The 14,785-nt window shown below is 49.2% G+C and overlaps 1 protein-coding gene across 1 annotated transcript; it reads right to left on the bottom strand.

Annotated features, from left to right (window-relative positions):
• Positions 1-2,520: 2,520 nt before the first annotated feature.
• Positions 2,521-11,420, bottom strand: Prkag3 (protein kinase AMP-activated non-catalytic subunit gamma 3). Its single transcript, XM_048344169.1, has 14 exons — positions 11,398-11,420; positions 11,032-11,068; positions 10,181-10,336; positions 9,415-9,821; positions 7,951-8,032; positions 7,739-7,797; positions 7,587-7,632; positions 7,346-7,400; positions 7,046-7,172; positions 6,750-6,915; positions 4,721-4,758; positions 4,420-4,566; positions 3,913-4,142; positions 2,521-3,438 (listed from the first exon to the last, which is right to left on the bottom strand). Exons 1-13 carry the CDS (start codon positions 11,416-11,418, stop codon positions 4,026-4,028), a joined length of 1,458 nt encoding a protein of 485 aa, XP_048200126.1. The 5' UTR covers positions 11,419-11,420; the 3' UTR covers positions 2,521-3,438; positions 3,913-4,025.
• Positions 11,421-14,785: the final 3,365 nt, after the last annotated feature.

Below are 14,785 nucleotides of genomic sequence, written 5' to 3'. Positions count from 1 at the left end.
AACCCTGGTTTGAAGTTTGGCACAAAACCCAGTATTGACTGGACAGGAAGTCTGAGGGTCTCAAGGTCCCCAAGAGTCACCACAAATGGATGTCACAATGGGGCTTCCCGGTGGCCACCTGACATTGCTCTATAAGGAAAAGCCAATGACAGATGTAGGGTAACTGCAGAAAGACAGGCAATGGTTCTGCATGGAAGCTATATCTTTACCTAAAAAGAATGCAAACAATGGAACTCCTAATAATTGGAATTATTGGCCAAATCAAGGTCCATATATATTTGGTCATAGGGCTTGAACTTGGGGCCTAGGCACTGTCCCTGTGCTCTTCTTTGCTCAAGAGCTGGTGCTCTATCTCTTGGAACATCAGCGCCACTTCCAGTTTTCTGGTGGTTAATTGGAGATAAGAGTCTCACAGCCTTTCCTGCCTGGGCTAGCTTTGAACCATGATCCTCAGCTCTCAACCTCCTAAGTAGCCAGGATTATAGGTGTGAGCCACCAGCACTTGGTTTAGAGTCCGTATTTTTTTAAGTAAGATCTTCAAGAAAACAGCTTTCCCTTTTCTAAAAAATTAAGCAGAAGCATTGCCTGTCTACAAGCTCCTGTTCTACAGATTTCTTCTGAATGTGTTTTGATTTGATACTAAGTGATTATTTCCAGGTCATTATTCACAATTCCAGTTTGAATATGCATGCCATGTGAAAACGCTGACAACGGTCATCATAGAATGAATGTTTAGGAGAAGAGCTGTGAGAATATGAATCAATTATTTGCCTTCCACAATAGGCCATCACTCTTAATCTTCTTAAGTACTTGAATAACTAGACCTAATCATCTGGCAGATAATTTTACTATTAGCCCATTCTCATGTGTTCGTCTGTGTTAGTCATCTGAAGTCTCTAGTTTTGACAGAAATTAAATGTAGTTGCCCAGATTTCACTCCAGATCACGTGAGAATTGTCAGGAATGAGTCCTCTGGGGCTGTCCATTTGCCAGAGCTTCCTTGGTGATCCTGAAGTACACCCAGAGTTGTGAGAAAAAAGACTGAAAAGCAAAGGGGGCCTTAGCTGAGGGTGTGGAGACAATGTTAAGCCAGCCCAGCCCTGGTTCACAGGCAGAGTGAAGAGACAGAGGGCTGTGTGCACACAACACTATTCTTCTATTCTAAGTCAGAGTAGAGGCACCTGTATCCGCTATGGGACATGATGTCTCCCTATTTTTTTTTCAGGGGTAGCCATTCGAGTTTCAAGGGCTGGGCTGGGAACTGAGGCAGTGAAGTACGATGGACCCTCATAGAAGGACTCAAGGTAGAGAGCTGCTAGGTCCTCAGGTAGGCCCAGGAAAGTTGAAGGAGAGTCAGAGAAACCAAGTACCTTCCTCCACCTTACAGCTAGAGCTAAAGGTCTCTCTTTAAAGACACAGCCTCAAAGAACTGACCTACACATTCTCAGAGCCAGCCATAGCTGGAAGCCACCTGCCCTAACCTTTACAAGAACATTGTCACTTGAGAGATTGATCCTTTGTTTTTAGCCCAGACCCATCTCTTCTTTGCACTTGAGCCCAAGACTCTAAACCTTTCTGAGTAAGGTTGACAAGAGCTGCACTACTCTTGGATTTTGGCCAAGTGTCCAGTAAGGAATCACCTTCATTAACTGCCTGATGGATCATGCGCAGAAGCCCCCACCCTGTAGCTCTTGGGGGTGAGGTGTCAGGGGAGGGATCACAGCTTAGAAATATCTACCTGGTCTTCCTGAACTGACTGGTTGGACCTGGAGTGCCCATCTGCACAGGAAAGAGGACAGAAGAAGCTGAGGCTTGGCTTTAAATTTTCAGAAGCCTGATTCTCAATGTGGGTGGCAGAAACTTAGGAAACAGTGGATTTGGGAGAACAAACAATGGGTTCTGTAAAGACTGGTAAATATTCCATAGGCTGGGGTAGGTTGGGAGAACAAAGAGACTAGGGATATTTCTTGGGTCCCCTAAGAAGAGCCCTGGGCTGTTTCTGGATAGAGCCCGAGAAAGGCAATGAGTCAGAGTAGAATATGCTGTCTATCTCAGAAGATGGTTCTCAAATAGGCTTGCAGAGCTTCCTACGGCCCAGAGGGATGCAAGTTCAGTAGCTTGGATGTCTTGAATGCCCAGTACAGGCGAACTGAGAAAGGCTTTGTGAGTGACTGTGCAGACCAAAGACCAAACAACCCCCATATGGGAACAGGGATGTTTTGGCAGGTGCTGGCAATGGGTAGGTGCTTCTACTTAAAGCCTCCTCTGCTCATTAAGCTCTAGAAAAAGGTAAAGAAGAACGGGGCTGGGGATATGGCCTAGTGGCAAGAGTGCCTTCTTCATATACATGAGGCCCTGGGTTCGGTTCCCCAGCATCACATATACAGAAAATGGCCAGAAGTGGCGCTGTGGCTCAAGTGGCAGAGTGCTAGCCTTGAGCAAAAAGAAGCCAAGGACAGTGCTCAGGCCCTGAGTCCAAGCCCCAGGACTGGCCAAAAAAAAGGTAAAAAAGAACCCCCTCCCCGTCCCACCAAGTTGATTGAAATCAAATTCTCCCACCTGGTGAAATGAGGTTCCTAAGAGAAATTACATTCAGCATTACAAAACTTAAAAGTCATGTTTCTTGCAGAGAAGAGTGTAGACTGTGTTCTACCTATTGTATAAGTGATAACAAATATCTTCTTTTTGGTTTTGTTATAAATAAAAGATGGTTTAAAAATTCAGTGGAAGAACAGTCCATGGGCAAAAGACATGTCACTTGCAGCTTTTGTCGATTGCAGCATTTCCTTCAAGTCTTTGAATTCAGAAAGCACAGGGTTTTGCCCGCTGTTCACGTTCCACAGCTATAGCATTTTGAGTGGAGCCTATAAAAATCCAAGTTCATGGCGTGTTCCTTTGATTGCTTGGCCTCAGGGATCCACAAGGCCATTCTTCCCTGGGAACTGAGAACACTGCTAAGAGCTGTTTTCTGGATAACGATGGAGTGAGAACCCCACTTCCACAGGCAGCTCTAGAAGAGCTGCTCCCCAGTGACCTCGCACCCCACAGCCCTGAGATCACAAGGGAAGTGGTCAAGTTGTAGGGGCACCACAAAAATGGTTCTTAGATGGAAAGAACAGCTAGGGTTCCCAAGAGTTTGAAGCAAGGGCTGTACTTTGTTCAGAAGCCAAGGAAGCCACAGCTTTTTGCTTTGTTTTCTTTTTATCATGTCAAACCCACAGCTGTGTGCTTACTGCCCCCATGGCAGTCAGTTCCAACCCACGTTAGGGGGAAAGGAATACGAGTGGGTGAGGAGTGTTGGTAGCCCTGGATTAATCCCAGTGTGTTCAGAGACCTCCAGGCTTGACTCCGCTGTTCTTCAAGTCGTCATTCTGGGACACAAGGGCTTCTGGGAGTATAGGCAGAGCAAGGATAATTAAGAGGGGAGGCTGGAGAAGCCTGTGAGAAAAAGAGAACAGACAGTGACTAACCAGGAGGAGGGAGTTGCCTGCTCCATAGATAAGTCTTGCCATCCACTGCCAATTAGCTGGAACTTGTGCCTCCTCCTTTGGTAAACTCCCATGAAATATGCTACCAGTCTGTGATTGCATCAGATTCACAGAGATGAGAGGAAGGTGGAAGTTCTGAGGATGAAATTGCCATTCAACCAATGGTTATTAGCTTGCTTCCTACCAATGCAATTCCCCACAGGCGGAAATTGAATAAGGAGATAGCAATTAAATCCCTCAGAGTGCCATTAGCTCAGGCTGGGTCCATCTCTCCTAAGATGGCTTCTGTGAACAGCTGGAAAGGAGACAACGTGGAAGTCATAAACTTCCAGTTTCCATTGGAGCTCAGCTTTGAACGAGGCCACTTCCATCCTCAAGGTAGCTCAATCTGAGATTTAGGAGCCCAGACCAAGGTGGAACCTACCTGAACCAGAGCTGAATCAGCCAATGAGGGTAGAAGATGAAGGCTGAGTCCCTTGGCTCCCTTCATTGGGTTCTGGGTGTGGAAGGTAGCCTGGGAGTTAGGGCTTGGTGTTTTCAGGCACTGAGGGCGTCGATGCCTGCGGGGCTGAGCACCAGTGCCTGAAGGATGTCAGAGAGGGAGATCACGCCTAGGAGATGCTGGGTCTCATCCACTAGCACCAGCCGATGCACCTGTGAACCCACAGTGGTCAGTGATGGGCAAAGCCTTGTGGCTACAGCAAGTAAAGCTACAGCTCCAAGCAGCAGGGGAAAGTTTGGCATAGCTGGAGGAACATGAAGACATCCGACTACGGCCCTCATGGACAGGATCAGTGGCACACCAAGAAGATGCTACAAGTCAGCTATGATGTGGGAGAACAGGACAGGCACCTCCATTACAGAGTTGGCCAGAGCTATGCATGTAAGAACTGAGCCAGGTGGTGTTAGGGGCATGCCTGCATCTATGCACCTGCTCTCGTGCAATCCGGTCGATGACGTCCCCCAGGCTCTCTTGGGGCTGGCAGGAGAGGACCCCCTCCAGACACAGTGTCCTCTGCCGTAGGGCTTCTCCCACACTCATGTCTAGGTGGTTGTAGGTTTGCTGGGCAGCCAAGTGCTAGAGTAGGGAGAGAAGGAGACATGAGTCTCTGTCACTGAAGCCAAAGGCCCGTCGATAACACCCTCTGTGCACTTGCAAATGTGTTTACAGAAGCTCCTCAACTGTCCTCATCGCCCAGCCTCCCAGACACCTCCAGTCCCCAGACACTTACAATCACATCGAAGCGGGAGTAGAGGCCCACCACCTGACCTGCAGGGGGAGGGAGGAGAAAGACAGGGCCAAGGTCCAGTAAGAAACAGGCTGTGCAGGGGATTAGGGAAGGCTTCTGGAATGAGCTTGTTGAAATCTCCAATCCCAGACTACCATCTTTGTAATGGGGTATCAGGGTGATTGCTCATGCTAAGTCTGGCCAGCTTGGAGAGTGAGATGTCTGATCTCAGGAATCTTGATGAGATGCATTGTGAGGGCATTAACAAGGAACTAGGCTAGCCTCAAATGTAGAGTCTCAACTTATCAAGTCTAGTGCTCATTTCTAGTTCACAGCAAACAGGAAGAAAGGCACAAGGTGAGGCCACCTCTAGAAAGAAAACAGATGAATTTGAAGGTGAGATGTTGTGTAGAGAAACTGATCCAGGATTTGCAATAGAGCTGTTTCATGATAATTAAGGAAAGAGGGAACTGTTGTAGATTAAGCAGACCCAGGGACAAAAGATAGAAATGCAAAATATGGACTTCAATTGGATCCTGGCTTTACAAAATTAATTGTTTTCTAATGAATCATTTTATTTATTTACTTATTTATTTTTATTTATTAGTCAGTCTTGGGGCTTGAACTCTGGGCCTGGGCGCTGTCCCTGGGTTCTTTAGCTCAAGGCTAGTGCTCTACCACTTTACACCACAGTGCCACTTCTGGTTTTTGGGTGGCTAATTGTAGATAAGAGTCTCATGGACTTTTCTGCCGGGGCTGGCTTTGAACCACAGATCTCAGCCCCTTGAATAGCTAGGATTACAGGTATGAACCACAGGTACCTGGCATTAGTACATGTCTTTTAGGACAATGTCACCCTTCTTTCACTCTCTCCCAGTTTTTCCCTCCCATCTCAGCCCACAAGTTGTATAGTTCATTTTCAACACAGTGGTTAGTGAGTACCACTGCTGCATGAAAAAATACTTATATTAAGGGACACAGGTTGAAGCACTTAGGGGAAAAATGATATGTCTATAATTTAAATGCCCCCTCCCCTGCCAAATGGGGACAATATTTTTAACAGTAGTTAATCCAGGCAATGGGATTCATTTTTCTTTTTTAACCATTTTTACTCATTTAAAAATTGTCACAAGTAAATCTAACGTAAAAGCATTTCTTGCTATCTTACCTCATTATAGTGAATGTAACTTCCATCTCCCTCCTCCCCCATTCTAAGGGTGAATCCAGGCTTCTGTACATGCTAGGTAAGTACTCTACCACTAAACTACAATTGCCAGCCCCTATCTTAGAAATGTATTCTATAATCTAACCAAAGACATGCTTTTCCACCTTGCTGATCCTTTCCAGAGCAGGAAATTGAGGACTGGCTGAAAGCTTAGGATCACATGGCCCACTTAGGTTGAACTAAAACATAAAACTTGGTCTGCTGATTCCTCCTCTTACTATGCTCATTTTATTTGCACATAATCTTATAACTCCTCCTATGAAATCAGAGAGATGGCATTCAGATTTCTATTTTACCAGGACACTAGAGCCTGTCCTTTCCTCCCTCCTCAGGTCTAAGTTGTTCTCATCCTTACAGTTAAAGTACCACTTCTAGAATGGTGACTCGTGCTTATAATCCTAGTTACTCAGGAGGCTGAGATATGAGGTTCATTATTCCAAGCCAGCCTAGGCAGAAAGTCTGTGAGACTCTTCTCTCCAATTAAAGCTGTGGCTCAAGTGGTAGAGCACCAGTCTTGAGTGAAAAAGCTAAGGGACAGCACCCAGGCCCTAAATTCAAGCCCTAATACTGGTACACACACACACACACACACACACACACACACACACACACACACGTTTCACAGATGAGGCTACTGAGGCACAGAGAGACTAAGTAACTGGTCCAAGGCTCAAAGAAGACAGAGACTTCTAACTTCCTCCATGATAACGCCACATAAGTTCTGCACCACCCACCCTCCCCAAGTCCTCCTCCCAGGCCCTTCCTCCCCCCATCCTGGCCAAAGCCTCTTGCCCTGGATGTGGGTACCAGATTCATTGACCACTGGCAAGGCAGACACGCGCCGATCTACAAAGATATCCAGTGCAGTCAGGACAGGTGCCGTCTCCAGAACCACAGCCAAATTTCGGAATGTGCCAATGCCCAAATCTTGGATGGTGCGGCAGAGGAAGGAGGGCCTCGGCAGCAGGGCACCCTGGTTGGGATGGGGTCAGGGTGGTGATGGGGGGTGTATGTCAAGCAGTCCTCAGAGCGTTTCTCCCTCCCCCATCCCTAGGTGTCCCCCTGCTCCCATTCCTCCCCGCTGGACCGGACCCTGGGCTCACAAAGATGTGCAGGAACTTGAGCAGCCGCTTGTGTGTGAGGATGTAGAGCACCGTGCCTGAGACAGGATCCAGGACCGGCAGGCGGTGGATTCGATTCTTGATGAGGGCATAGACAGCTTCAAACAGACTGGGGAGGTGGAAGCAGTGAGCCTCAGAGCAATGTAAGGGGAGGCACCCTCCAGCCCAGCCCTCCTGCTCCGAAGAACAGGCACGAAGGGCCTCCGCTTCCCCAGACGAGGAGAGAGTTCAGAGCTGAGTGGGAGGGGCGAAGGAGGTCCGGTGGATGATTCCAGTGCTTACCTGTCATTGGGAGAGATGGACACCAGAGGCTTGAAGCAGCCTTGGAGGTAGATCTCTGCAGAAGAAGCCATTGTCAGGCCAGGGGAGCTGACTGTCTTGCAAGTAGTCCAGCCGCCCCCATTCCACGAGTGCCTGAGGCTCCCTGTTGCCTACTGCCCCTCAGGAAATCCTCATCACACATGCTAGACCTCAAGCCCTAGCACCCCCCACCCTCAACCCCATAACCCCTCTCCCCACTCACCCCTCCAAGTCTCGATCTTATGCTCTTCAATCTCATAGATCTGGACCTAGAGGCATGGGTAAAACACTGGCAGTCCGATGGGGGTCCTGCAGGCACCAAGCTCCCAGAAGACTCCCAAGTACCCCAGCCTCATCTGGGCGCCCAGGACTCACCAGTGGGGATCTGTAGTAGCGGTGCAACACCAGGATGAAGTCTGTGATGGTGAGCATCCCTGTGGAATGGGAGGAGACGGTGGGAAAAGGTCAGCCTGCAGCCTTTGGGAACAAGGCAGGCCAATGGCCCTGCCCTTCTAACATTCTTGCATTATATAAGGTCAGCCCCCTTGCCATTCCCCACCCGCTCCCATCTCCCAGCTTCTCCTCACCCACAAAGCTCTGCTTCTTGCTGTCCCACAGAGGAGCGGCCCGCACACCATTGGCCACCAGAGCAAAGAAGGCCTTCTTGATCTAAGGACAGTAAAGAAGAGTGGAGGGGGAGTCCGTGAGACCCTCCTCTTCGTCTCTCATCGCCTACTGTGGGCTTTCTCTGTCTGCCTGCTGACCCCGCCGAGGTCCGGCCATGAAACCTTCTCCCAGTTCTCCCCCACAGGAGCCTGCTTGTCTTTCCCAGGTCATTCATGGCACATAACCACTGATGGATATTTTTGCTATAGAGCTCAAGATGCTTGTGGCCGGGGCACTGAGCGAGCTCCACAGACACACTGAGCCACGAGGAACTCTAATTCAGTGAGCCTACATGGAGGTCTGTGTGTATAGACTCAATAGAAATTTTGCTAATCTAAGTACTAGAGGCAACTATTTACATCATGTTTGCCTAGCTAAATACACATTTTCCCTTTAAATAAATTTTGTATACTTTAAGCTTTGTCCTAAGCAATAGTGTCTATCCATACTGGTTATATTTTTCTAGCTCACATTAAATACAAAGCTATTGAATTAAACATAATTGTCCATGAACCATCAGAACCAAATTGCATACTGTAGAGCATAAATATGGTACCTGCTCTGCTGTACTTGTGGTAAGAATAGACCCAGCATTTGAGAGGAAGAGGCAAGATGATAGTGAGTTCAATGCCAGCCTAGGCCACGTAGGGTGACCCTGTCTCAAAAACAAAACAAATGAAGACAAAAGACTAGAACTGGAGGGGCTGGGAATATGGCCTAGTGGTAAAGTGCTTGCTTTTATACATGAAGCCCTGGGTTCAATTCCTCAGCACTACATATATAGAAAAAGCCAGAAGTGGCGCTGTGGCTCAAGTGGTAGAGTGCTATCCTTAAACAAAAAGAAGCCAGGGACAGTGCTCAGGCCCTGAGTTCAGTCCCCAGGACTGGAAAAACAAAACAAAACAAAACAGAGACTAGAACTGGAGATGTCTGGTCACCTCATCCAATGGAAGAGCAGTTCCAGAGCATGTGCTATTTCTCCTGTTGTCAGGAGCACCCTCCTCTTTGTCCTAGGTGACTGTGCAATGTCTTGCACATATTTGGAGTTCTCAAGGCACGCACAGGTTGTATCAGAGGTTGTCCTGAGACTCCTCTGAAAGCAAAAGCAAGCAAGTATTCTGGTCCCTCTTCCAGAGATAATGGGACTAAAGTGATGATCTACGGTTCTGTAGACACTAAGTGGCAGGAGCGCTGATGACAATTAAGGGATGTTCACAGAAGACAGAAGCTCTCCCTCTCCCCACTGCTCTGTAAGGTTCTGGGGAAAACTTGAAGGCCACCTGTAAGGGGCGTGGCTTGACAGAGCCTCCTGGAGGGCATGGATGCTGACTGGAGAACTGTGAGGAAGAGGACTGAGTTCAGGCGAGGCAGAACCAGGGCCTCACCTCCAACGTGGTGTCAAAGATGACCAGCTTGGAGCTGGTTGCCATGGCGTCGTAGCAGGTGTGCTCCTGCATGAAGTGCATGTAGACCTGGGCCCCAGGCTTCTGCACCTCATCATCCCAGCCCAGGCTGAGGAGTGGAGCCTGTGGGTATGGGCCTGGGGCAGGCCTGTCCTCCCCAAGGCCTTCCAGCTCATAGTCCCAGGCTTCTGTGGCTGGGAACTCTATGTCCAGCTCCAGATCCCCAGAACTGGAACCCGTAGCTGAGACTGCACAGTCAGGCAGGAGGAGGTCCCATCCTGCGGGTGGGGTCCCCAGCCCAGCCAAGGGAGTAGCATGGGCCAAGGGTGTGGTCTTGGGGAATGTGGCTTCCAGCCTGGTGGACTCAGCAGCTGGCCCACAGTGGGCACCTGTTGCAGGGAGGAGGGAGAGAGGACAGTAACTCCATCTTCCAAAACACTTCCTCATGGGCTGGCTCAATGTCTTACTGCAGCCTTGGGAGCCTCGAGGCGGTGGCCTCATTTCCAAAAGAGGGGCCTAGGGTCCATGGTCACAGCAGATAATAGCTGTATGCCAACTTCCCAAGTTGGCCATACTGGTGCTCCTGTGAGCCCGTGGTTCCCTCTCTCGTGGGGAGACTGAGGCCACAGGGTAAGGAAGGATTGGATCCTATTCTACATTATGAGAGTATCCGAGGCCAAGCCCCAACTGAAGCTCTGGGATTTCCCACTGCCTTCTCCTACCACCCCTGAACTGACCTTGGCCTCACCTTCCCCCAAACCTGGTGGCTCTCCTTCCTCCACAGCTTCCTGCCTTGTCCATCTCAATGCTTTGGTTCCCCTCTTGCCACAAACTCTTTCTGAGCTGGTGGTCATGGCAGGTGAAGGCCAGGAGGCGCGATCTTCTTGCTCTAGGAAGCTCATCTCTGAAATAGGGAAGCGGGCCTGTTGGGTTAGTAGGGATTAGTACAAAAATAAAACTGCTTCAAATTAAGTGCTGGTAGCTCATGCCTAGAATCCCAGTTACTCAGGAGGCTGAGATCTGAGGACTGAGATTGGAAGCCAGTCTGAGCAGCAAAGTCCAGGAGACTCTTCTATCCAATTAATCACCAAAAAACTAGAAGTGGAGCAGTGGCTCAAGGGATAGAATTGTGTTCAAGCCCCGGTACCAACACACACACACACACACACACACACACACACACACACACACACAATCAACTTCAACGTTATAAAGTAGTATTTGTGAACTTCCAAAGGGCCTTTATCCCAACATATTTCTCATTCCATACTCAGAACAGCCTTATACGGGAGGCATTCTTTTCTTCCTATTTCCAGTGAAGGACCAGGAATTCAGAGAGGTTACACCATTTGCTGCAAATCACACAGCTAGGAAGTGGTAACGCTGGGACTCAGGTCCAGGGGTCTTCAGCAAAGAGGAACAAGGAAGTGAAGGACATGCTAGGGAAAGGAAGAAGAAGGAAGGGGACAGAGAGAAGGGAAAGGACCTTCTCCTGGCAAAAATCAGGTTGGGGGTGGGGTGATAAAGGTTCCAGAAAAGTGGGGAGAAAAGAGCTGTGGGAGGAGAGACTAGGCCCAGAGAAAGGAGCAATCTACCTACCTGGGTGTTCAGGCCCGAGGATGCTCCAGGACGGGATCTATGGGGAGAAGAAAGCCTGAAGGGTGTGGTGGAGAGTTGGGTCTCCTTACTGTTCTACACAGACACCCCCTTCACATCCTTAAACACACACAAACGCACGTGTCCTGTGCATACACATGCACACATAAACACTCAATAAGGCACAGAAACACACATCCAAGTACTCCAATGCGCACACACACACACACACACACACACACACACACACACACAACCCCACAAGCTCATATACTCAGAAGGAAGACTGACGGAAACACACATGTGCACACACACACACACACACACACACACACAGTGCTGGATCCTGGCCCCCGGGGGCCCCCATACCCTGCGCAGCGCGGGCTCCATGCGTCCAGCCCCAAGCAGGGAGCAAAGTGCGCGGCGACAGGCGGCTGGCCAGCCGGGCAGCACTATTCTGGGCCGGTCCCTGGCGCCCAGCCCTCCGGGATCGGGTTTGCTTTCATTGGGTGTCACAGCAAGCGCAGGGCGGGGCGGGGGCGGGGGGGGGGTCCCTGCGCAGCTGCCCCGCTTGGCAAGCGACTCAGGAGGAAGGGGCGCACCTGGGAATCCTGGTGCTTGGTTCCACTCAGACAACCTCTGGGGTCTTCGAGGTCACCCCAGGGTAGGGGAGGAGGCTTGGGGGGCATCGTGGAGGCGCAGGGAGAACCTAAGATTCTGATTCCGTAGAGTTGAAGAAAGTGGGGAGCAGGAGCGGGAATGGATGAGGTTCATCCACCTGGAGTCTGGGGCGGAGGCAGTGGCGAGCCGTGGTTCCCGGGACAAGGATGAGGACACGTCCACATGGCCTCATTGGAGTCCAGGAGAGAGAAGAAGTGGGAGGTTCCGATGCAGGGGGAGGGGGGCGGTCTGTGTGGATCATCCCAACGATGTGAGATGGGCCTGCGCTGTCCTCCCCAGAGGGAGAGACACCTCCTCCTACCTTGCTTGGGGGGCCGTCTGGGTGTGCTGGAGCCCCAGCCCCCGTGCCTGCGGTGCACCGCCCTGGATGCCCTGTGCCGATGGGATCCCAGCCTGGCTCCGGCGGCTGCGCACCCCCTGCCTTGGCATTCCTGGGGCCTGAGTCAGTGTCCAAATGGGGAACGCAGACCCAGCTGCTCTGGCTCCCCTCTGGCTGCTCCTCCCTCCCGCTCCTTCCAGCCTCTTCTATCCCAGCCCCTGGGCCCTACCTAGGGTAGCCACTCAGGAATGGATGGCAAGAGTTCTTGCTGAAGACGATTGGACATTTCCTTTCTTCCCACAAAGTACCCGCACCGCTGATTCGGAGGTGGAGAAGAACAGAGCAGAAAAGAGACTGCCCCGCGCCCCCGCCTCCTTTCGTTTTTTAAGATTAGAGATGAGGACTCGAACTTGGTACCTGACGCTTTCGCTCACTGGCTAGCCCTCTATCAACTACCCCCCCAACCCTGAGACTTCACCCTCTCATGTGTGCCTTGAATAGGACAGAGGTCCTTCTACTACCCAGGAACGAACTTCCAAGGCACAGTTAATGGAGACAGTTGGGACAGTGGGAAGATGATCTGCATTCCACCTTCCTCCACACGGTTAGGGCTTCGGAGATGACAGATTTAGTCTATATTTTGCTGAAGCACAACAATAGCCCACAGCCTACCAGCATGGAATATTTTCTTTACTGCCTGTCATTCAGTCTCTAAGCCAATGACACTTACTTTAGGCTTTTAAGCACCGCTAATTCCAAATATCAAATTCTGCATTAGTTAGGAAATTCGTTTGAATGCGATAACAAAAACCCAAGCTGGTGCTGAGGCCTCACATTTGTCATCCTAGCTACTCAAGAGGCTGAGATCTGAGAATTGTAGCTCAACGCCAGCCCAGGCAGGAATGTTTGTAAGACTTTTATCTCCAACTCACCACCAAAAGCTGGAAATGGAGCTGTGGCTTAAGTGGTAGCATGCCAGCCTTGAGAGAAAAAGCTAAGGATGGTGCCCAGGCCCTGAGTTCAAACCCACACAAAAACAAAATGAAAAAACATAAACATAAAAGTTTCTTTCTTTCCTCTATAATAGTCTGTAGATAGTCTAAAGCTACTGAGTGATTCTGAAACTCTTTGGAGTAGCTCTCTCTCTCTCTCTCTCTCTCTCTCTCTCTCTCTCTCTCTCTCTGTGTGTGTGTGTGTGTGTGTGTGTGTGTGTGTGTGTGTGCACCAACCCTGGGGCTTGAACTCAGGGCCTGGGTACTGCCTATGAGCTTTTGTGCTCAAAGCCAGAATTCTACCACTTAAGCTACAGCTCCACATCTGGCTTTTTAGTGGTTAATTGGAGATAAGAGTCTCATGGACTTTTCCTGTCCAGGCTGGCTTTGAACCATGATCCTGAGATCTCAGCCTCCTGAGTAAACTACTGTGCTCAGCCAAAGTATCCTCTATGTTGGATACAAGATGGATGCTTTAGGTCATTCCATTTCATTACCATTCCAAAGCAAAGAAAAAGTGGAATTCATGCTTCTTTCCTCAAACTTCTTTTTTCTTCTTCTCCCCCCCCCCCACCTCTTCTAACTTCTTGTGGTTTTTTTTTGTTTTTTTTTTGTTTGTTTGTTTTTTTGTTTTTGGCCAGTCCTGGGGCTTGGACTCAGGGCCTGAGCACTGTCCCTGGCTTCTTTTGCTCAAGGCTAGCACTCTGCCACTTGAGCCACAGCACCACTTCTGGCCGTTTTCTGTATATGTGGTGCTGGGGAATCGAACCCAGGGCTTCATGTACATGAGGCAAGCACTCTTGCCACTAGGCCATATCCCCAGCTCCCTCTTCTAACTTCTTAACTTAAGTGTTTTTTGTGTTGTTTTTTTTTTTTTTTTTTGTCAGTCCTGAGGCTTGAACTCAGGACCTGAGCACTGTCCCTGGCTTCTTTCTTGCTCAAGGCTAGCACTCTACCACTTGAGCCACAGTGCCACTTCTGGGTGCTTGGAATTGAACCCAGGGCTTCATGCATGCTAGGCGAGTCCTCTACCACTAAGCCACACCAAGTATTTTTTCTTTAACTTCTAACTTCTGACTTGGGTGTTGCTCTCATCACTTCTACTTCCATGGCATTGGCCAAATTTATTCATAAGGCCACCTTCCACTTAAAGAAGGCTGGGACTCTCTATCTATCATCTACCTATCTATCTATCTATCTATCTATCTATCTATCTATCTACCATCTATCTATACTGTTGTTTGAACTCAAAGACTGTGTTAACTAGACAAGTACTCTCCCGCCCCCCCTCCCACTTTGACTGCAGTTATTTTTCAGACAGAGTCTCTAGGTTTTTCCCAAGACCAGCCTCAGAACATAATCCTCCTACTTAACATCTTCTGCATAGCCAGAATTACAGGCATGTTCCACCATTCATGCCTGGCTAGGAATCTGTCTTTTGAGTCACCACCCAAGTTATTTCTATAACTGAAAGAAAAAGAGAAAACTAGCCATTAGGGGGAAAATGGTAGTCTGTCACAGAACATTTTCATCATCATCCTCTTTTTTTTTTTTTTTTTTTTGGTCAGTTGTGGAGCTTGAACTCAGGAAGACCTAGGCACTGTACCTGAGCTTCTGTGCTCAAGACTAGCACTGTACCACTTTGAGCCACAGCTCCATTTCCAGTTTTCTGGTTGTTAATGGAGATAAGAGTCTCACTGACTTTCCTGCCCCATCTTCCTCTTATACTCATGGAAACCAACTCAGAGAAAACAAACAATACTTT

This window comes from Perognathus longimembris, chromosome 4 (assembly GCF_023159225.1).
Source record: "Perognathus longimembris pacificus isolate PPM17 chromosome 4, ASM2315922v1, whole genome shotgun sequence".
In the NCBI taxonomy this organism is placed as follows: domain Eukaryota; kingdom Metazoa; phylum Chordata; class Mammalia; order Rodentia; family Heteromyidae; genus Perognathus; species Perognathus longimembris.
This window is presented reverse-complemented; position numbering and strand designations above follow the sequence as displayed.